Source organism: Diabrotica virgifera, chromosome 5 (genome assembly GCF_917563875.1).
Source record: "Diabrotica virgifera virgifera chromosome 5, PGI_DIABVI_V3a".
In the NCBI taxonomy this organism is placed as follows: Eukaryota; Metazoa; Arthropoda; class Insecta; order Coleoptera; family Chrysomelidae; genus Diabrotica; species Diabrotica virgifera.
Window position 1 is genome coordinate 123,014,695 of NC_065447.1, and position 24,318 is coordinate 123,039,012.

Genomic DNA, 24,318 nt, shown 5'->3' on the forward strand with positions numbered 1-24,318 from the left:
AAAAAACTTTTCTTCTTCTTCTTTTTGCATCATAACCCTGTATGGGTCTTTACCTGTCTGACTAGGACTTTACTCTTGATCGAAATTCATATTTTTTACATACCTCGTATAAAATTGATAAAATTTGATATATGATAGTTGCACCTTAGGTTTAGACCATGATTTTTTATGAAGAATAACTTTTTTCGTAACTTTTTTGTAAACTTAATAATAGAGTTACTATATTGATACGGTTCACACGTGATGGAGCTCTTAGGGGCAACCATTTGCATTCAAGTCAATTCGCCTACCTCGAAAATTCTTATGAGATGGCCCTGCATCACCTTGTCTACAGGGTGTTAGATCTAAAGCAATACAGCCTGGGTATCTATATGGACATTGAGGGCGTCTTTATTTGCGCTACTTTTGATTCCACGTGTGATGCTGCTGAAAAGCATGGGGTTGGTCGAAGCTTGGTCAGGTGGATTCGGGCGCTGCATTCTCAGAGCCAGATAGCTGTGTACCGAAACGGTTGTTGTGTTCAGGTGTCGGCATCTTGTGGTTGTCGTAGGGAGAAGTTCTGTCCCGCCTGCTGTGGTGCCTGGTGGTCGACGGCCTTCTTCAGCGACTGTCGAAACAAGGTATTTATGTACAAGCCTACGCCGATGACGAAGTTTTACTGATTGAGGGGCTCTTCCCGGGAACAGTGCACGAGGTCGCTCAGGTGGTCCTCGGGCTCATTGAAGAATGATACCGGGAACAGTCACTCGGGGTCAATCCTGAGAAGACTGCTGTGGTTCCGTTTACTCGGAGGAGTGAAATTGGATCTACTAGAGAGCTTAGCCTCTATGGTAAAGCACTATTGATTACCAAGTCAGTGAAATTGAAAAGGAACGCTGCAGCCGAAAATTTTACATTGAATATACTGATATACATGATACAGCCTGTACTGACGTATGCGGCCATCGTGTTGCTAGACTGTATTCAGTCAAGGTCCGGTTGGCTCACCTGCCGCTGTTGGCATCTTAGGAGCCACGAGGACCGCTCCCACAGCGGCTCTGGAGGTTAATAGATAGGTCTCAAGAGATAATAGATAGGGCTTACTTAGGCAGGAAATTCTCATCTGCTTGGATTGGCGGATACCCACGGTGCCGTCTATGTGATGAGGAGGAGGAAACCTCCTCACATGTCGTCTGGAAGTGCCGGGCATTGGCCTATCAAAGGTGGCAGATCCTCGAATCGGCCTTTTTGCAACCGAGCCAGGTGAGGAGACTTTGAGAGACGTGTGGCTTTCTGTGAGGCCAGAAGGTTGCTGCACGATTACACGTTCGGAGCAGCAGGAGAAGCTCAGATTTGCAGCCCTTGCTGATTCTGACAGACATGGGCCCGGTGCAGCCTGGGCCCCACAAACGTAGAAGACCAGGTTCTTATGGACCTGGTCCGTATGATAGTATCCCAGTCAACAACCTGTGGCCACCGATGGAAAATCACGAACTAGATAATACCAGCATATATACCGTAAAAACACTTTATGAAAAAAATTAATGTAGAATAAAAGTCGTACAAAACTACTCAGAACCGTTTAAAGTCGCTAAAGGACTTCGACAAGGATGCTGCCTGCACGAAACTTATTTCAACTTGGTATAGATAGATGAAACACTAAAAAACTGTAACAAGAAATGTGGACAGATGGCAGTAAAATTTGAAGACAACTATACATAGCTTTTTGTTTGCCGATGATCAAATAATTTTAGCAAAAGACAAAGACGACATTGTCCTTGTCTCCTCCTCCTCCTCCACATCCTCGTACATAAAACACATGTAAGAACAATATTGGGGGTTAGAAATTAATTATGATAAAACGCAATACATGGTCATTGGAAAACCCGCAGAAGATCTGGAGGTAAATTCATCATCATCAGCCCATAGTCGTTCACTGCTGAACATAGGCCTCCTCTAAAAGCTTCCATTCAGATCTATCTTGCGCTGTTGTCATCCAGTTGGTACAAATCCTCTTTATGTCGTCAGTCCATCTTGTGGGTGGCCTTCCCGAGGTTCGTCTATCCGCTCTCGGTCTCCACTCCAAGATTTTTTTCTTCTTCTTCTTCCTACTTTATTAATAGGTTCAATGCCTATTTTACTTCGATTTTTAGCCTCAATTGACATTGTCTGACCATCTTCTCCTCGGTCGTCCCAATGATCTTCTTCCATTTGGCGATTTGTCTTTTGCTATTCGTACTATTCTATTTTCTGTCATTCTTTCTCTGTGTTGATTCCATTCTATTATTCTTCTTTTGGTGCACATGTTTATTTCTTCCATACCACATCTCGCTCGTATTTTCTCACTTCTTACTCTGTCTTTTAGAGTATGGTTTGTTATTTTGTTTGTTTTTTTTTTGAGAAAAAATTCTTGGAGATAAATTAACAACTGAATAAAACAAAAAATGAATATAAATACTTGGGGCTGACTTTAACAAATACAAGATCACGTAAATCAGATATCATGAATAAAATAAATATAGGCAAGACAATTGCTCGAGAATTATACTCGATTATATGGAGCGACGATTTTACGAGCAAAACTAAACACCAAATCCATAGACAATAGTAAAAAGCTGCTCACTGTATGTCTCAGAGAAGTGGGCGACAAATAAAAAATGGAAAACTGAATAAATTCATTGGGAATGGTGTTTTGAAGAAGAAGCTGCAGATTAACACTAACTGGCAAAGTGAGAAATGAGCGAATTAGCAAAATAATAAATGTGAAGGAAACACTACATGATGAAATAGAAAAACGAAAATTATTCTGGTATGGACATCAATGGCGTATCCAAGGGGGGTGTCCCGGGGGTCATGACCCCCTCTCCCAGACGAAAATAAATATAAATTCAATAATACCGCATAAAAGAAAAACCGAGAGCCGTCAAACAAAAAAAAATTAGGTCCATCCAAAAAATAATTGAAAACCCACTTATCCTAGGTAAGACTAAGTGACCTTGCATCAGAGAAAAGTAATTAAATCACCCTCAAGATCCATGATCCTCCCCAAAAAAATTTCTGATCCGCCACTGATGGACATATGCAGAGAAAAAGAAAGTAAAATACAATATTTGGGCCATGTATTGAGGGGGTCAATATGCTTCAAAGCATATTGGAAGGTAAAGTACAGGGCAAAAGATTAGTAGGAAGACGCCAGAACTCGTGGCTGAACGACCTGAGAAGATGGTTTGACCGCTCATCCGCAGAAATTTTTCGTGTAGCAATTTCCAAAGCTACAATTGCCATTTGAATCGCCAACCTTCGAAAGGAGACGGCGCAATAAGAAGAAGAAGGACATATGAGAAGGATGGACAAGAAAGAATACCGCTGAGAACTTGGAAATGCAGACAAAATAGAAAGAGTAAAAGAGGACATCCCAGATTACAGTAGAACGGACAAATAAAAACAGCAATGGGAAAAACAGACGTCGCACGAAAAAAATGTCGCACACAATGAAAATTTTGGAGATAACTGTGGAGCGAAGGAGGGAGACATCCATATTAGAAGAACAATTTGGGTTTATGCTAGGAAGGAGCACAACAGATGCCTTGTTTGCTTAAGACAGTTTGTAGAGAAATACGGCGAGAAGAAAAGAAAGCTTACATCTGAGATTTATAGATCTTGAGAAGGCATACGACACAGTCCAAGACATGAGCTATGGTAATGTATGAAAGAGAAATAGGTTCCTGAGAAGTACATAAGGTTCGTGAAGGATATATATATATATATATATATATATATATATATATATATATATATATATATATATATATGAGAGAGCGTACACCAAAGTATTGACTTGTGTCGGATTGACCGAAAGTTTTCCACTAACGACTGGTTTGCATCATGGCTCTTCCATGAGTCCCTACCTATTTCATATTGTTATAGATGTACTGACAGAGAAGCTAAGGGAGGGGGCTCTTTGTTCAATGCTCTCTGCTGATGATATTATCGTATTAGTCGAGGAGAGCAAAGAAATCTTGAAGGAGAAGTTGGAGGGTTGGAGAAGAGCTATTGAAGAGGGAGGACTTAAGGTTAGCATGTCCAAAACGGGGTATATGTGATTGGGAGGAACAAGAATGGTTGGGGACATAGAATTGCTTGGCTCCATAACGGAAAATAGGACACCAGATCGATAAATTTCCCACAGGATAAAGGCTGGTTGGTTTAACTGGAAGCGAATAAGCAAGGTACTCTGTGATCGAAAAATTGGAGTGGGGCTGAAAGATAAGATATACGACAGTGTGGTGAGACCTGTGTTGGTGTACGCCGGGGTAGTTTGGCCTATAAAGAAGATTCGGGAAAAGAAGATAAAGGGATGCTGGGTAAGACTAGAATAGAAGGGACAGGATAACTAAAGACTTGATAGGGAAAGAGCCTACAGACTACATTCTCAAAAAAGATTCAAGACCAAAGACTGCAATGGTTTGGTCACTTTAGACGTAAAAATGAAAACTATTTGAGACGAAGGATAGAGTGTTAGATTTTGATGGAAGGAGAGATAGAGGAAAATCGAGGAGAAGATTGAAGCACTGTGTGGCAGAGGACTTGAGAGAGAAAGGTTTAGGTGAATAAGATACGATTGATAAAAATGGGTGGTGAAGTAGAGTAAGGAACAGCTACTCTCGAAAAGGGAGAATCTGAGAAAGACGAGCAATGGAATAAACAGACCTCACTGAACAAGAAGAAATTGCGATTGGTATGTGATAAACGGAAAACTGAATATCCTGTGTAAAGCCACTGATAAGTAAGTTAGTAATTTCTATAAATACATCCCATAATCATTAAAATATTTCAAAATTATACACACACTTAAATATATTGTTTTCAGATATGCATAAACTCTTACAGTATCTGCAATCAAGAACTGCAAAGTTTGGGCACGGGACTCTATTTAGCAGCATCTGTAGCAGATCATTCCTGTCACCCAACCGCCGTGGTCACCTTTGAAGGCACCACATTAATCATGAGGGCATTGAAGAGTTTTCCTAATTTAGATTGGTCCAAGGTAGATATATATATATATATATATATATATATATATATATATATATATATATATATATATAACCAAATTTATATATATATATATATATATATATATATATATATATATATATAAAATGAATAATTTTGGGGAATGCAGTCAATGTGTTTTGGGCTGATTAAAAAAGAAACACTTTGAACTTTTGTCGAGCTTTCGGACAATTTATTTCCTTTATCAAGACAATCTAAAAATACAAATGTTTAAATTTAGATGAAAACTAGAAAAATAACAACTTACTGCTCGTGGTTTACAAAATAACTAACATACTTATTAAAAACATAAAAATTCTTTCTAAAAAATATAAATTGTAAACGTAAATTAATTTTGAAATATGTCAAAAGGACATTAATCAAATGTAGTTAGACTACTTTAATAACTCGATAGATTGGGAAAGAAGTTAGCTAACAGTGTATAAAATAATGATATAAAGATATAAGCAAATTTGAAGTTATAATTATTAGTAAAAAAAAAAAAAACTGATAGTAATGTAAAACAAGTTGATTTAGAATGTTATAAATATTTTTCTTTTGATACTATTTAGTGAAATTTTAAAAATTAATAAGATCAAATTGTTTATAAAATGCATAAATTAGTAATATCAGATCTCAAAATTAAAGTCAAAGTTAGTAAATTACAGTCAAAGTTAGTTAGTCAAAGCCAAAATGTTATTATAAATAATGCTTAGATTATTGATATCAGATCTCTTATTAATACAATTTGATTTTTTTATCCAAACCATTTCTTTAAATTCTCTTTTAATTTATTTATTATATAAGAATTAATTTATTAATTATAATTATATAATTAATTCTTTATTCTATATTATATAAGAATTAATTTTATTAATAATAAATAAATTTAAATTATTTATTTATTACTATTTATTTATTTATATTTGTTTTTAATTTTAATTATTTATTTTATTGTTAATAATAGAATTATATATAATTAAATATTTTAACATAGAATATAATAACTTTATCCTACTAACTTAATAAATATAATTAATATTTTTCTCTTTCTTTCTGAGAAGTTCTATAAGCGTCTTAGGTTTCTATATATTAATCAATTCGGAGTATCTAATTAAAAGTGTTTTGGAATTCATATTTAACTCAAATATTTTGATTTTTGAAGATTTTATTTACAAACAAGTCCATGGGACACCGATGGGTTCAAAAATTTCCCCGATAGTTAGTAATTTTGTTTTGGATGACCTAATTAGTGATGTAAGAAGTAAAATTAATTTTCCAATCCCTTTTATAAAGAGGTTTGTAGATGATTTAATTTTGGCTTTACCATCGGAAAAAATTGAGTATACATTGTCTATTTTTAATAATTGGAATGAAAATATCCAATTTACTTACGAAAGAGAGGTAAACAATTGCTTACCTTTCTTAGATTTGCTGATTAACAGAGATTCTAATAATATCCTCAGAGCTCAATGGTACAGAAAACCTCTTTGTAGTAATCGCTACATTCATTACCTTTCACATCATCCTTATAAAATGAAAATTAACTTGATCTTAGGTCTAAAAAACAGAATATGTAAACTATCACATAGGGATTTTATTAATAGTGACCTCACAAAATTAAGAGAAATTTTACTAGAAAATGGATATCCTAGGGGTTTATTAAATAAATTAATTTTTAGCACTAATTATAATAGAACACTGCAGGCAGATATCAATGAACAAGGAACAGAGATAGAAAGTATACCTACCTTATCTTATTTTTCTTTACCATATCTACCATCTTTAACACCAAAATTAATTAAGTTATTTAAACAAAACAAAAACATTAAAATTGCTACTAAAAATGTCAAAACTTTGAACAGTCTTTATACCAGAACTAAGACTCCGCTAAAAATTATGGAGAGTTCTAATGTTATTTACTCCATACCTTGTAGTACTTGTGGTAAATGTTACATCGGACAAACTTCACGTAACCTATCTCTTAGACTAACGTCTCATAAAAGTGATATCAAGAGAAATATCCCTTCTTGTGCATTGGCAGAGCATGTTATTAATGAGGATCATGTTTTCATTTTTCAAGAAGCAACAATTTTGGAAAGAGAAGTAAATTTACGTAAAAGAGAATTTAAAGAAATGGTTTGGATAAAAAAATCAAATTGTATTAATAAGAGATCTGATATCAATAATCTAAGCATTATTTATAATAACATTTTGGCTTTGACTAACTAACTTTGACTGTAATTTACTAACTTTGACTTTAATTTTGAGATCTGATATTACTAATTTATGCATTTTATAAACAATTTGATCTTATTAATTTTTAAAATTTCACTAAATAGTATCAAAAGAAAAATATTTATAACATTCTAAATCAACTTGTTTTACATTACTATCAGTTTTTTTTTTTTTTTTTTACTAATAATTATAACTTCAAATTTGCTTATATCTTTATATCATTATTTTATACACTGTTAGCTAACTTTTTTCCCAATCTATCGAGTTATTAAAGTAGTCTAACTACATTTGATTAATGTCCTTTTGACATATTTCAAAATTAATTTACGTTTACAATTTATATTTTTTAGAAAGAATTTTTATGTTTTTAATAAGTATGTTAGTTATTTTGTAAACCACGAGCAGTAAGTTGTTATTTTTCTAGTTTTCATCTAAATTTAAACATTTGTATTTTTAGATTGTCTTGATAAAGGAAATAAATTGTCCGAAAGCTCGACAAAAGTTCAAAGTGTTTCTTTTTTAATCAGCCCAAAACACATTGACTGCATTCCCCAAAATTATTCATTTTGTATTATTAACAGTCACTACATATTAATAATCATATATATATATATATATATATATATATATATATATCCTACTAATATTACGGACTCTGCATTAGGGATTTGACCATACACAACGGACTCAAGCGATTTACGGACTCAATATACGGAGGCCGTAATGTTTTTCATGTATTTCTTTAAACGGATGGTCATTTTCTACCAAAATTTTGTTGAATGAGAAACTAGAGACCTTTACCTACTAAACAAATATGTTACAAATATTGTGGGTATCGTAGGATAGCTGCAAATCTTAAAACAAAATGAGTCCGTAAGGTCGCTTGTAATTCAGCCATTTGCCGTTGGATGGCGCTTTTATGAGTATATTGAAGGTGTATATCGTTCATATGTAAAACTAAGAAACGACACTATAGACTCCGCTCAGCTGGCAACACTGTTGCCTGGATATTGTATCATCCGATCTGACGCAAATTGCTGGTGCTGTTATCGTTAATTTTTATGTGTTGAAAAATGTAATGGTACGCAGTAGGTATGTTATTAATAGTACCTAATAAAGGAAGATATTTTGTTTCACAGACATTTCTTCCACACGTTTTGATTTTGAAATTGCATAATAAACACATCTTTTTATTTAAGAACGAATAAGCTATATAATTTTATAATTCAGAATATAAATGTAACTGTTTATAAATAAAAATAAAATATTATAGGTCTGGATCCCGCGTATGAAAAAAAAAGTTGATTAATAGCAAGCTGAAAATTTGTTAATAGCTTAAGGGTGTCTAGTCGGACAAACTTTGATATATGGGAACACTGGAACAGGTGAAGTTTTAATTGTGGAACAGGTTAAAAATTTGGAACGGTCAGACCAGAAAACGTCACATGTATTTTGTCCGACAAAACTTCTAATTGATTTGTTACCCTTTCATTAAATTCTCATGCAAAAATCAGACCGCTATTTATCACCTGTCATAATTCCTGTCATTTGACATTTTCTACGTGTTCCACTCATTATAATGCCCATTTGGTGATAAATACCAGCCTGATTTTTACATGAGAGTTTAATGAAAGGGTAACAAATCAATTGGAAGTTCTGTCGGACAAAATACAAGTGACGTTTTCGTGGTCTGACCGCTCCAAATTTTTAACTTGTTCCACAATTAAAACTTCCCCTATTCCAGTGTTCCAATATATCAAAGTTTGTCCGACTACACACCCTTAAGCTATTAACAAATTTTCAGCTTGCTATTAATCAGCTTTGTTTTCATACGCGGGATCCAGACCTATTAATGGCTCCGTACATTTAATACTTGTTTGTAATGTTCATTTCTATTTGTAAGAATGTAGGTACTTAGTTTATTATTGAATTGTGCCAGTTGTGTTGATAAAAGTAGATATACATTTTTGTTTTAATCTTGCATCATAAAGCATAGAAATGTACAACATTAATTCTGTACCTATTCATTTTGTAAGCAGAAGTTCAAAAGAGTTCATTTTCTTTTGTATACTTTCATTAATTTTTGCTTTATGCCTAGTATCAGATCATTGCCATTCTTATATTATTTATGTCTACCATAACAATAACTGCGGATGTTTTTGGTATTGCATTTACCACCTCTTGGAAATCTTCATAAAATTTCTCTCTGGCTTCTGTGTGTTTTTTTTTCTTGTCATTTCTGAAATACTCATATTTTTATGAACATTCACTATATTTATAGATCGTGACCAGTCATAAAGACGATAGATACTCATTTCACCATATGATTTAAACATATATATTTTTTTCAATTTTTCAAAAATTGAAAATGTTATCGACCAAAAAAATATTAATACTTTCTATGAATTACTTATTAGCTGTTGCATATAATAATAATAACCGACCTACGTACTTTCCAACTTAAGATATGACTATATATTTTTGGGGAGAATACTGGGAACAAGCCACAATAATAATATTACATATTTGCATATTATTTTTGACGTTTTGGGCTCCAAACCAGAATTCATTTTCAATGAATATACAGTCGGAAAAATGAAAAAATACCAATGAACAAACATATAAAACACGCTGTATTTTCCTGTCACCGTATCACAAAGAAAATTGTCCAGTGCAAGATATTGAAAAATATCAAGATTGCTGAAAAATACTAACCTAGAAATTATAATTACCATTTTACCATATGATATTGTGAAAATACTGTGACGATAGATTACTTTTGTGTCAAATTATCTTTATTCGCATCATTGATTGGTTATCTATTTAGACTATTTAGAGTATTGTAATCGCCAACCAACTATACATCTATAAGTATAAGTCCGTTTTAATATGCAATTACCCGTCAAGGAATATATAATTTTCTAAGTTAAATGTATAATAATCACTAGATTTAGGCTCTCAATGGAAGTAAGGCTTTTTATACTAGGTAGGTAGGTAGGTTGGTCATGGGCAGTGTCTTTTATTACCAGCTGGGAAATGTAACGTCATGCATCTTGGAGTTTCACAGCTTTTCCCGAAGTTGTCAGTTGGCATTGAAGTTCTGCAACTCAGCCAAACTTCCTTTGAAAGTCGGATTCCAACCCTTGTGCATCTAAAATAGCGGTCAGGATTGTATGGGCCAGTGAGTAGTCATCTATAAGTGGCAGATCTTGGTTTTCTTCAGTGACAACATCATGTTTTGCTCTATTGTTACCTCCATAGGCATTTATGAATTCATCAAACATGAGGTTACGTACTTCTTGGACTTGGTTTATTTCCACTTCTTCACCTTTGACGTGGTCTCTTTGAATTGACGCCAGCCGGTTGTTGTGTAGATACTATCATCCGCCTTCCCATCGGAATTTTGCTTATTTGGTAGATAACGTCGTTAATCTACTCCATACTTAAGGACGGACCTTGTCAGACCTTGGGAGAACAACCCATTCGCTTATTCGAATTATCGAGTCAGACTTTGTGGTCCTTCATAAAACATAAGGGATGTTCGGTTTACGGATCTCCATTCTTCTTCGTAATCCATTTACATAATCTTCACCAGCTACGTCTTATCCATCGACATCCAAACTCTAAATCACAAGGTACTCACATATGTAAGGCATTGCGAAGAACGGAAGTTACGGATATCAGTTTCGCTGCTGATTGGACAACATATTTATCAAATGCTTGTCAACTGCCCTATTTATTCGCTCTACCATTCCATCCGATTTACGAGTAATAGCCTGTAGTTTGTATGTTCTTTAGTGAAGTAATTCAATACGATCAATATAATATCTACTTGCATCCATTTTCGCTTTCTTTTGCTTTCTCTCAAACGGACATCTAACATTGTATTGCCTCGTAGGAGCCCTCCTTTTCGATAAGTTCCAGTACTCGTGGCAAGTTAGTACATTCCTTACACCATTTCTTTACATCGTCGAAACTATTCATCTAATTAAACTGTTCCCGCATTCTCTAAAGGGTTTTATGTACATAGAAATGTCTTCATGATGGACTGTCATGTAACATGTAACTAACGAAATACTTCGGCTCTTCTCTGCTCTTTGTAATCATCAATTGTGTTCTCTTCGCTATACCATCATCATTTTCCAGTACTCGTTTAAGCAAGCTGTTTTTCATTATAAAGGAGTTCCACAGGGCCCAACGCCTCTTAACTACTTAGGCTTGATATTTCTTGACAAGATGGTTGACGATTTTCTTCTTTCAATTTAAGAATTTTCTGTAAAATTGGATCTTTCCCTTGTTCGCCCCTGATCTTAGTAGGCGTCCACTCGTCGTCGACCACCGTTGTTTTTAGCAGTACTCCTTTCTTTGATTATGTTTTGTTACAATGGGTACGGACTCTGCTGGGTACTAACTTCTAGAAAGAGAATCGGCGTTCCTGTGACTAATTCCTGCCCGATGCTCAATTTTGAAATTGTATCTTTGAGTCGTTCAATCCATGTGACCTTCTGGGATCTTAAACTGCCTTAACCTAAGTTGTTGGGGCATGGTCGTTCGGATTAGAAACTTCCTTCCTTAAGGTACTGATAGAAGTATTCTACTGATTTCGCTACTTCTAGAAATTCATTTTTCGTGACACAATACTCTCGCTGAGGTTTTGAAAGCACTTTACTAAAATATCCAAGAATACGTTTCTGTCCCTTTGATCTGAGATAGCACTCTGCAGATTCATATGTTACTTGCATCTGTAATCTGTATCTAAGATAAACTCTCCTCCTGGCAGTGGATACTCTTTTAATGCTGCTGTGATTAAATACTTCATTAAGGTTTCGAAAGGAAATTTGGCAGTCTCCATCCCAATTGTAATCTCTTGCTTCTTATGTAAGTCGCGTTAATGACAATGATACGTGAAAACTTCTTAATGAACCTTAGACAGTAAGTATATAGTCAAATAAAACTTCTCATTTGATGTTTGTCAGTGGGTTCTAGTCATTCCTGAATGGAATCGATTTTTCCCTTATTCACAGCCACTACTTCTTTACTGACTTTATGACCTAGATAATTGACTTTACTTTGAAATAACTGGCCCTTCTTGGGGTTTAACATCAATAGGGAAGCTTTCAGTCGATTAAAAACGTCTTCTAAATTCTTCAAATGGTCTTAAAAAGAGTCTCCACGAAGACAATTGCGTCATCAAAAAATACCAGGCACGTTTTCCAAGATAACCCTGTCAATAGGTTTTACGTAAAGCTCTCAAAATGTCGCAGGAGTATTACAGAGTCCAAATATCATAACGTTGAATTGCCACAATCCGGATCTTGTGGTAAAGGCTATCTTTTCCTTATCCACTGGGTCCATTTCTACCTACCAATATCAAGACTTCAAGTCCAACGTAGAAAATAATTTTCTTCCAGCCAATATATCCAACGTATCATTGATTCGTGTTATAGGGACAGCTTGTCAAACATACGGTGATACTTGGCGATTTTGTCCACTCGCGTAGAAAAGTAAGTGGAAGCGCATTCAGTGAATTATGTTTCTGTTGAATGCGCTTCTTAGGTTTAGCCTAATATCAATGGGCCAAGTATGACCGTATATTTGACAAACTGTAACTATCCTTTTTGGTAATATTGTTTAACAAACGGTAATCCACACAGAACCTCGTAGTTCCGTCTTTCTTCTTGACCATAACTAACGGAGAAATCCCTGGCCTGGTAGAAAGTTCTATCACTCCGACTTTCTTCATTGCCTGAACAATATTTTCAGTTTCCTCTGTTTGACGTAAAACAGTTCTGAACTGTTTGACGAATTGGTTTAGCGTTACAAGTATCACTTTTATGTTTAACAGGGGTAGTTCTTCCTGCCTTTCCTCCTTCTGGTACAAATATGCCATGATATCGCCAAAGAAATTCCCTTAATCTCCTTTTCTCCACCTAATTTATAGACTGACCAGCAACTGCAACCATTTGGTCGAACCTCTCGTTGTGGGCGTCACATCTACACAGATTCCTACCTTCGTATCTTTTTTGATGATCACTGGGTAGTCATTGACCTTAATAAGTCTTATAGAAATTTCTTTAGTAGAAGTCACCAAGTCCTTTCCAATTATGATTCCTCGGTCAACGTCCTCATCGTGGTACCAAGGCTTCATTATAACAGGTGTTCCTTCTTCCACAATTACCTGCAGGGGCGCCATTAAAATCGTTTCACTCCTCTCAGGCATAACTGGATCCATTAGCAATCCATTAGGCATCCAAGCAAATTCATTAAGTCCATTTCTAATATAACATCCTCTTCGATGTCAGCAACTCTGACAGTATGGACGACCTTTTTTTTCCCAATTCTTAATTATATCTGCATTTCTCCGTGGGTGTTGGAATTTTACCTGTGGCAATCCGCAGTCGCAACTTCGTTGGTAAAAGTTTCTTACCACTATTTATAACTGTCGGTCGTATAATGGCCCTGGTAGCTCCGGTATCCACCAAGAATGTATTTCACTATTACATAATATACATAATATATACTATATTCACGACATTTCAAAGAAGCTATTCTTGTGACGAGCTATTCGCAGTATTCACTGCATTCCATGATCCCGAAGACCTTTAATAAATGTTTGAGCTTCCAACTTTCCCATCATGTCTTTGGGAGCTGTTGGATACGTATATTGTACTAACCTGGCAATATTTACCTTATATTATTGAAAATCCTCATCCTCTTCTTCGATTTTTAAACTTCGACATACTCCAAGTGTGCGTGATCCTATTGCCTGTTTAGTCTGTTCTTAAGCTGTTCGAAATCATCTCTCTAATCTACGGCTATGGTATGAAGCACATCCAAGGCATCTCCTCGAAGTGCAATAGATATAGGTTTTCAGCCTTTTTTATTCGGACCATCAAATTCGCTATTGTAGCTGATTTAAACTAATTCATGTAATTGTTTCATGACGACTTTCGGTCCGAAATTGGAACTTGGAACTTAATACGAACAGGACCTCCGCTCCCGTCAAATGTCGACCGTGACTCCAATTTACATTTCACTTTATCGTCTTTTGTCTCGCTGAAATGGGTTAAATTCCTTTGTCTATTGTCCCTGTTTCCTCTATTAACTTTTCTACCTATTTCATCTTTTTTTGAAAGACAAAATATCTACAGGAACTTTATAATAATGACGATATTTTAATGTCGAAGTCAGAGGTGACCTCAGAGATGTTAATAGAAACCTTGTTTTCTAGAGATGGGATATCACCAGAAACTTTGGCCACATCGGAAGAAACTTTCGAAATATAACAAACCTTATTTTCTATGTGGAAGACGAATTCATAGTAGAATTCCTTTCCTCACACAAGTTTCCGGATCGAAGTCTTTTGACGAAGTTTATTTGGATATTTCAATTTTGACTTCGAAAAAAAATGGATCTCGTCTATTCTGAAAACAGGAAGCTGTTAGACATGGGGGAGAATAAGGCCCCTATTACACATCTTTATTTATTTCTCTACGATACAATCTAATTGATATTTTGACATTTTAACTTTGAACATAGTGTAAAAAGTTCCGTTCATAAATACTAAAGGCTTCAAAAAAGTTCAACTTTCCAGATCTTATAGTACTTACTCCTAATTAAGTATAATAAATTAAATTTTTCGATCAATGAAATTTTTTTAAAATTTAAGAAGTTATAGTAGAAGAACCGTTTACCTTTTCCTGTCAATTTTTTCGGAGCGTATAAATATCTCCAATTTCAACTATTTCGGAGCAGCAAAATACTCACAAATTCAGTTTATTTCAAATCTAGACATTTTAAACTGGATACAATTTTAAGACACGTTGTTGATACATAAATAAACCTAATTATATGTGGAATAGGAATAATTTTCATTTTTGTGGAGAAACCGATAATTTAATTCCTCCTTTTTTTTATTTTTTTAATGACATAATCGTGTTTTTTTGTTAATAACTCTGGTGTTTTCCATCCGAATAACGTATAGCTTAGCTTGTTTTAAAGATCTTATCAAATACTTTTAAAAATGTTGTGAGCATTTCTGGAAAAACCTCGTATTATTTACGTTATTTGATAATAAAGTTTCGATCAAAGGGTAATTTAAATAAACCCTCACCTAATCAGGTTGTAACTCGGCTTCTATCGCCGCTATAAAAATTTTAAAAAAATTCATATTCATATTCATATTTTTGAATGGTTTCTTTTTGACTTGCATTTTATGGCTTTTTGCTTAAAATGTACTGTTTGCGAGTTATTTTTGAAAAATCACCCAAATCACAAAAAATATTAACTAACCGAGAGAAGTGTGTATAACAGTTTTTGCTATGAATTGAATTCTCCATCGATTGCCGCAGTTATTTAAAGATTAAATATTTTCACCCTCAAGAATGGATGATATTCCTCCCTGGCGTACAAACGCATATCGGCAATATAAATATACAGTATTTCTCATGATCATGTTTCAGTGCGTAACAAATGATAGGAAAAAGGGTAAGACCGTGATAATACACATTTATGACATTTATTCTAACATGACATTTTAGTTAAATCTGACAGTTGTCACATTTTATTTTCAATTTGGAATAAAAACAAATCAAAAGTGTTTCTTGCATTTATAAAATGGTATTTTCTTTGATTTGTATAGTCTTATAAATTATACAGATTATATTTGTAATATTATCTAATTAAAAAAAAATATTTTTTTATTATGGCGCCATCTATCGACAACTAGAATAACTAGAATAAATGTTATAAAAATGTCACCGACGAAATGTAATCACCGACGTGCCCTTTTTTCTGTCACATACAATTTAATGCGTTAGAAAGAAATCGAAAAACTGTGACGCACTGAAAGATGATCATGAGAAATACTGTAGTTTTTTTTTTCGACATGTTTCCTATGCGCATTTCAGATTTCATGTCAATCTAAGCGGTTGTAATCCTGAGCAAAATCTGTGAAAGAATGGATTGAATTTATTTTAAAGTAAAATATAGTGTACCTATTATGATATTTTTTGTTCAAATCGGTAATACAAGGGGCAATTCGGTAGATCTACCGAAAAGTCGGAGACGGAACATCACATGCGAGAAATAGCTTCGTTCGATTAAGGGGAACGGACCAAAATGCAAAATTTTAACGCATGTTTTTTTTATTAATCCGGAGATTAATATTTAATTATTAATTATCCGGATTAATTTTTTTCGAATCCGGAGAAAACTAATAAGGATTTTTGAAAAATTTAAACGCAGAATGAAAGACTGCTCTATTAACAAGGGTAGAAAGTCCCTTACAATAAATAAAAAGTTTCTTTTGAATGAAATATTTGCAATTAAAAATCATACTAAATTTTCTCTTTTATTTTCATCCCTGTAACTTTGTAACTTATTAAAATAAACATTATAGAAATTTTCAGTGACTTTCGGCCCTCGGTAATAATGTAATATTTCATTCTGCGTTTAAATTTTCCAAAAATATTAATTAGTTTTCTCAGGATTCAAAAAAAATGAATACATTTAAAACACATTGAAAATTTGTATGTGTCAAAATTTTGCATTTTGCTCCGCTCCCCTTAAAGACGACTAGTTACTAGTTGATATTAGGAAATAACCTTATCGAGCGATAATAACGCTGCAGAGAAAGTAAGGGAACAAAAAATGCTAAAGGCAAGCAGAATCTCAGGGTGTCTTAAATACACGATATAGAGAAACATGCTTGAAAATCGAAGCAAAAACGTAATTATACAAATCTAAATCCGAACTACCATGACATAGGTATAAAGCAAAAACAAGGCTTGACATAAGTACGATAAGAAGATATTTGGAGAAGAATGATATGAGAATAGTAAGAAGCATAACCGCAAAACACTATTAAACCTATGCAGAATAAACAACATTAAAAAATGAGTTCAACAAACGAAAAAGAGAATGGAACAAACAGCCTCATCAGCAAAATAGAAGAGGACAGCATAGTACGTAGTACGAGATAAGTCTCCATTTAAAAAAAGGACAGATTCACCATTAAAGAGATGGGATGATAATATTACACTTAAAGAAGAAGAATTATAATCAAACTTCAGGAAATGTCCTCACTATAATATATTATTAATTAGGAATTCTAGATTACTATCCGACGGAAACTAAACGATAGAAGAACAAATATTGTTAAAAAAGTATTGCGCTAACTTAAATTCACCATTCCTTTGAATAAAATATCATGTTTAACTTTTTAGAAATCATAAAAATACTTTGTCATTTATAAGTGTTTGTTTAAAATATAGACTACTGAAATAATATACTGTTTTAAAATATTCATTACTTAACACTCGAGAAATGCAAAATAAACTTCGTTCGCTTAAACACCAAATTGAAAGGGGAAACCCCAATATATCTAAATAGGCAGTGAGAGAATTGACAACATTGTATGAGTCTGTAAGGTGGTGTATACGAGGCCGTAATACCAGAATCTTGATAAAAATTATACTAATGAGGCTGTAAAAATAGAACGTCCTAACGAGGTGCTAATGATAAAAGAACCGAACGGAACAGTATATATTGAATTTAATCTTATCAAAATGAAAATTTGTGCATTGAGAATGTTTTGTCACTAGATTCAATATATTCGATATCTAAACTATAATATACACCTCTAAATAGGAGAGGCTGTAAGGTTGCGGTATGGTTTGAGTCCATAGGAATAGTAGGATGTAAATATATATATATATATATATATATATATATATATATATATATATATATATATATATATATATAAATCAAACAAATGAAATAGAGGATGTGGAAAAATCCCCTAATATATACAGGGTGTCCCAGACTAAGTTACCCACGCTATATCTCTTAAACGAATAGAGATTTTCGAATGGGACAAAAGGTGATATATTCTACTTGTAATACACTTTAATATGGCGTACAAAAAATCATCCCCTAAATAATCATCCCTTAGTTACAACCCCTAACTTTAATTTTTTTAATAGCACCCTGTATATTTTTGTATAGTTTTGGATGTGGTCTTTTATCGTCTATTCAACACATTTTTTTGAAAATAAAATCGGTTCGTATATAACCTAGAAACTATCAGTTTATTTTTGTTAAATTGTGTGTCCCAGACTAATTTATCCAGGCTATATTTCTTAAACGAATAGAGATTTTCGAATGGCACAAAAACTGATCTATTCCATTTGTAATACACTTTCATATGGCGTAGAAAAAATTCATCCCCTAAATATTCATCCCTAACTTACAGGGTGCTATTAAAAAAAATAAAGTAAAGGGTTGTAACTAAGGGATGAATATTTAGGTGATATTTTTTTTCTAGGCCATATTAAAGTGTATTACAAATGTAATAGATTATTTTTGTCCCATTCGAAAATCTCTATTCGTTTATGAAATATAGCCTTGATAAATTAGTCTGGGACACACAATTAACAAAACTAAACTGATATTTTCTTGGTTATTTACGAACCGATTTTATTTTCAAAAAATGTGTTGAATAGACGATAAAAGACCACATCCAAAACTATAAAAAAATATATAGGGTGCTATTAAAAAAATTAAAGTTAGGGGTTGTAACTAAGGGATGATTATTTAGGGGATGATTTTTTTGGACGTTATAATAAAGTGTATTACAAGTAGAATATATCACCTTTTGTCCCATTCGAAAATCTCTATTCCTTTAAGAGATATAGCGTGGGTAAGTTAGTCTGGGACACCCTGTATATATATATATATATATATATATATATATATATATATATGTAATATATACAGATTTCTTCTGTATACCAGAGAAATCTTTTCGTTTAATTCATATAGATATCGTACCAAGTGTACTGAAGTCTGGTTATTTTATTTTATTATTACCAGAAAGGCCAAATGCATTTTGTTACACCTCCACCATCCACCTAGATGTTCCTGACGAGAGCTTGACATGAGCTCGAAACACGTCGTGTAGAATATCGGTGGTGGTCGAAGTGAAATAAAATGCAATCGCCGTTTTCTTTCATATATATATATATATATATATATATATATATATATATATATATATATATATATATATATATATATATATATATATATATATATATATATATATATGTATATATATATATATATATATATATATATTTGTACAAAAAAACAAGTCAACTTCTAACGACACTTGTCCAAATTTATATATATATATATATATATATATATATATATATATATATATATATATAAAAGTACTGAGATAACAGCTGGGAAAACCCTGGTACTGAGGAAGCAATGAAAGACTGGTGCTTCAAAGTGAGTGCCTTTTATTTTGGTCAAGCTTTCGCCTATTGTTTTTAGGCTTCTTCAGGACTTGCTACAAAGAAGAACATTCTTTATAAATATGCTTAAAGATAGAACAAGCAATTCTTACCGAAATAGGTGCACTAGTGATCAGTGAAAATAAGGATACATCTTTTACCTTGCCTTTTTTGTGTATACATAAGTAATACAGATATTTTTGTTGTTATTACTTAGCTAATAAAACCAGATATCGAAACTGAGTCAGATCCTCCCTATTCAACCTAATCCATTGTAAGAAAATTTGGACAAGTGTCGTTAGAAGTTGACTTGTTTTTTTGTCCAAATTTTCTTACAATGGATTAGGTTGAATAGGGAGGATCTGACTCAGTTTCGATATCTGGTTTTATTAGCTAAGTAATAACAACAAAAATATCTGTATTACTTATGTATACACAAAAAAGGCAAGGTAAAAGATGTATCCTTATTTTCACTGATCACTAGTGCACCTATTTCGGTAAGAATTGCTTGTTCTATCTTTAAGCATATTTATAAAGAATGTTCTTCTTTGTAGCAAGTCCTGAAGAAGCCTAAAAACAATAGGCGAAAGCTTGACCAAAATAAAAGGCACTCACTTTGAAGCACCAGTCTTTCATTGCTTCCTCAGTACCAGGGTTTTCCCAGCTGTTATCTCAGTACTTTTTTATTTACTAGTAACCCAATTACTCCTTGGACGTTTATATATATATATATATATATATATATATATATATATATATTCATATATACATATATATATATATATATACATCCTACTATTCTTAAGGACTCAATCCATACCGCAACCTTACAGCCTCTCCTATTTAGAGGTGTATATAATATTTTAATAATCGAATATAGTGACAAAACATTCTTAATGCACAAATTTTTATTTTGATAAGATGAAAATTAATATATACTTGTCTTTTTGGTTCCGTTATCATTATAAACTCATTATAAACTCATTACGATTTCTTACTTTTGCAGCCTCATGAGTATAATTTTAAACAGTATTGTGGTGTTACGGCCTCATATACACAACATTGTAGACTCAAACAGTGTTGTCAATTCGCTCACTGCGTTTTTAGATAATTTGGGGTTTCCCCTTAATGATTTTAACGAAGTTATTTCCTATTTCGCGATTGTTTAAGTAATGGGATACATGAAATCGGAACATATGGTTTTAAAATCGACAAAAGTATAATAATTTAATAGTCTGTATTTTTAAACAAACGCTTATAACTTTACTGGTAAAATATTTTTATGACTTCTAAAAATAATCTGAACACGATAATATGTATTTAAAGAAATATAATAATTTTGGTTAGGTCAATGTAATATTTTTTAATATTTCACGTTGTTTATTAGTTTAATTTCCGAACGATAATACATAAATATATAGAATCCAACTTTATATTAGATAATTAGGTAATATAGAACATAATTAGATTCGTAATTAATATACACCTAGAGAGGAAATTTCTTGAATTTTGATTAGATTTATTTTTTATACAGGGTGTCCCAAAAGATTGGTCATAAATTATACCACAGATTCTGGGGTCAAAAGTAGGTTGATTGAACCTCACTTACCTATATACAATAAAGCACACAAAAAAAGTTACAGCCCTTTGAAGTTACAAAATGAAAATCAATTTTTTTCATATATCGAAAATTTAGAGATTTTTCATTGAAAATGGACATGTGGCATTCTTATGGCAGCAGCATCATTAATAAAAAATATAGTAAAATTTTATGGGGGGTTTGTTTCCCTAAACCCCCCAAACTTTTGTGTACGTTCCAATTTATTTATTAGTGTGGCACCATTAGTTAAACACACCGTTTTTAAAACATTTTTGCCTCTTAAGACTTTTTCGATAATCCAGTGTTTATCGAGATATTTTGAATATTTATCGAATCCATCACATATTTGTATATGGCTAAGTACGATTATAGAGACCTGTTAATAATCTGAAAAGTTTTAAAACACTGTGTTTAACTAATGGTACCACAATAATAGTTTAATTGGAACGTACACAAACATTTGGTAGGTTTAAAGGTACAAAACTCCCATAAAATATTTATGTAAATACATTAAAAAGAAGCCGCATCTCGATAAAAACTCGCTTATCGAAAAAATACTAAGAGGCAAAAAACGTTGTGTTCATCTAATAATGAATTAATTGGAACGTACACAAAAGTTTGGGGGCCGTTTAAGGGATCAAAACCCCCATAAAATTTTTATGGGGTGGACAAATCTCACTATAATTTTGTTTTAAGATGATCCTGCCATAAGAATGATACATGTACACTTTCAATAAACAATCTTTAATAGTTTTCGATATATTGAAAAAAATCGATTTTCATTTTGTAACTTCAAAGGGCTGTAACTTTTTATGAGCACATTTGTACTAAGGTAAGTTAGGTTCAATCGAACTGTTTTTGACTCCAGAATGTGTGGTATAATTTATGACCAATATTTTCGGGACACCCTGTATATAGGTCAGTAAAATGAAATACGGCGATGAATTAACGTGAAATACGGCGATAAAATTTCACAAAAATTTGGATATAGGTTCTTCTTATAAATACTCAACTTTACTTCTGACCTTGTGCCATTGGTGGCTTCTACTTGGGAGATGAAATCTTGTAGGCGAAAAAACTTACGTTTAACCAAAAAATGAAGCACTTTTTGGGAAAATATACAGAAAACTCAAAACTTTTATTTACTTTTCGAAATTTTTCCTTTCTTATGACTAACACTTTTTAATATAATTTTTAAAAAAAGCATTTTTTTGTCAACATTTCGAAGTTTGTTTTTTTATTTTATTAGTAACCACTTTCTTTTCAAAAATAAGCACTTTGAACCGGTGGGTGAAACTTAAAGATCATACAAATAATACATAAGTAAGTAAACTGAAAAGCGCTCACGATTAATTTTATTTGGGACACTAATTTGGGGGTAATATTCACGATATTTTATTTACCAAAAACAAAATAGTGCAGTCACTGAAGGTTTTCACCTCCGATTTCGTTGAACCTCCATCGATTTTCATGAAAATTGGTGAGTAATTAGAGGATACCTCAAGGAACAAAAGTGACATGATGCCAACTTGCACTTTTACCCTGGAGGCGGATGCCACCCCTTATCGGGGGTAAAAATTATTTTATTAAAAATAATACCATAAATCGACAGAGGGACAAATTTTAAGCAAAATTTGTCATATAAAGTTATTAATATAAATCAATACTTTTTGAGTTATTAAAGACCAAAGATTTTATTTTTTCGTAAAAAAAGGCATGTGGTAAATCAGTTTTTCACGTATAACTCAAAAACTATAAGCTTTTGCAAAAAAGTTATTTTTACTGAAATTTAATACATTCCTCTTTCCTCACTTAAAGAACTAAACCAGTGTTAGTTCAAAGTGAGTTATTGGCAATTGGATGTGTATTTTTTTTCGACGAGTACTCAAATCTAAGTATTTAAGCTTAAATAACGAGAAAACGATGCAATGTATAAAATATACCTGCTAAATATTTGTCAAAGTACTTCGCAATACCCATCAAATGAGCTTAAGAACAAGTTAATGGCGTCAAAATTAAGCAAGTTATGATGAAAATAAGAGATACCCTTGGAATTTTTAGGAAAAAATTCCATTTCCACAAAAATTAAAATTTATAATAATCCTTACAAGAACTTCTTTATATTAGCATAAGTAATGATTTCAATAATTTTGACCGGTTTAGAATGCATATTTTTTGAAAAAAAGATGTAATTTAAAAAAATCATAATTTTTCAAATTATTGTAATTTTCATATTCTTTTGATAATAACTCCAAAAATACTCAAAATACGTAGATTATATATAACCAAATTTTAGTTTTTTCTGTGTCAAATATTTTACCTGTTTTACTATTTCTATAGGGTAAAAAATAACCGAGATAGAAACGTTTAAATCTTGAATTTTGCTGTGAGAACCATGCAACCGGGGCTATTTAACCTTTTATTTTTAAAAAAGTAAGAGGTATAAAAGATTAAGTTTTACGTGGTGAAATAGCCCTTCAAATTAACTTTCAAACGGTTTTTAGGTGAACATGATATCGTAAAAGTGGACGGAGTTATTAAAAGAACAACATTTTTTGGAAACATTTTTAAAAGATAAATTTTAAAAAAATTTTGGAGCATAAATTTTAATGCTATCAACATGTTCGGGGGCTCATTTGATAGATATTTTTAAGTACTTTGACAAATGTTTAATAAGTTTATGTTATAAAATGCATCATTTTCCCATTATTTCAGCTTGAATACTTAGATTTTTTACTCGCCGAAAAAAATATATATTCAATTACCTATAACTCACTTTTAGTTAACACTAAAAGGTTTTTCTAGTAAGGAGTTTATTCCATTTTTTATTAGCTTCAATATTGGTAATAATAACTTTTTTGTAAAATCTTATAGTTTTTGAGTTATTGATGAAAAATCGGTAAAAACATGTATTTTTCTCAAGAAAAATTAAAATCTTTGAACTTTAATAACTCAAAAAGTTTACATTTATTTTAATAACTTTATGTAACAAATTTTACTTAGAATTTGTTATTTATTTATTTATGTTATTTATTTATATTTTGCTTAGTATTTGATGAAAGATTGAAATGAGAAATTTTTCCACGTATGCGCGCAGACAAAATATCTCTAGAAGCAAAGACAGATGCTTTAATTTGC

At 32.4% G+C, this 24,318-nt stretch overlaps 1 protein-coding gene across 3 annotated transcripts in view; it reads left to right on the top strand.

Moving 5' to 3' along the window:
• LOC126884366 (histone-lysine N-methyltransferase SMYD3) overlaps positions 1–24,318 on the top strand; it is a 435,662-nt gene that overhangs the window by 86,066 nt on the left and 325,278 nt on the right. For 2 of the 3 annotated variants that reach the window (XM_050650296.1, XM_050650297.1), the window contains one exon: positions 4,850–5,026. The exons of the other annotated variant lie outside the window; for it this stretch is intronic. In XM_050650296.1, the coding sequence (XP_050506253.1) occupies positions 4,850–5,026 (177 nt within the window). The remainder of the gene's footprint in view (positions 1–4,849; positions 5,027–24,318) is intronic. 3 annotated transcript variants of the gene reach the window in all.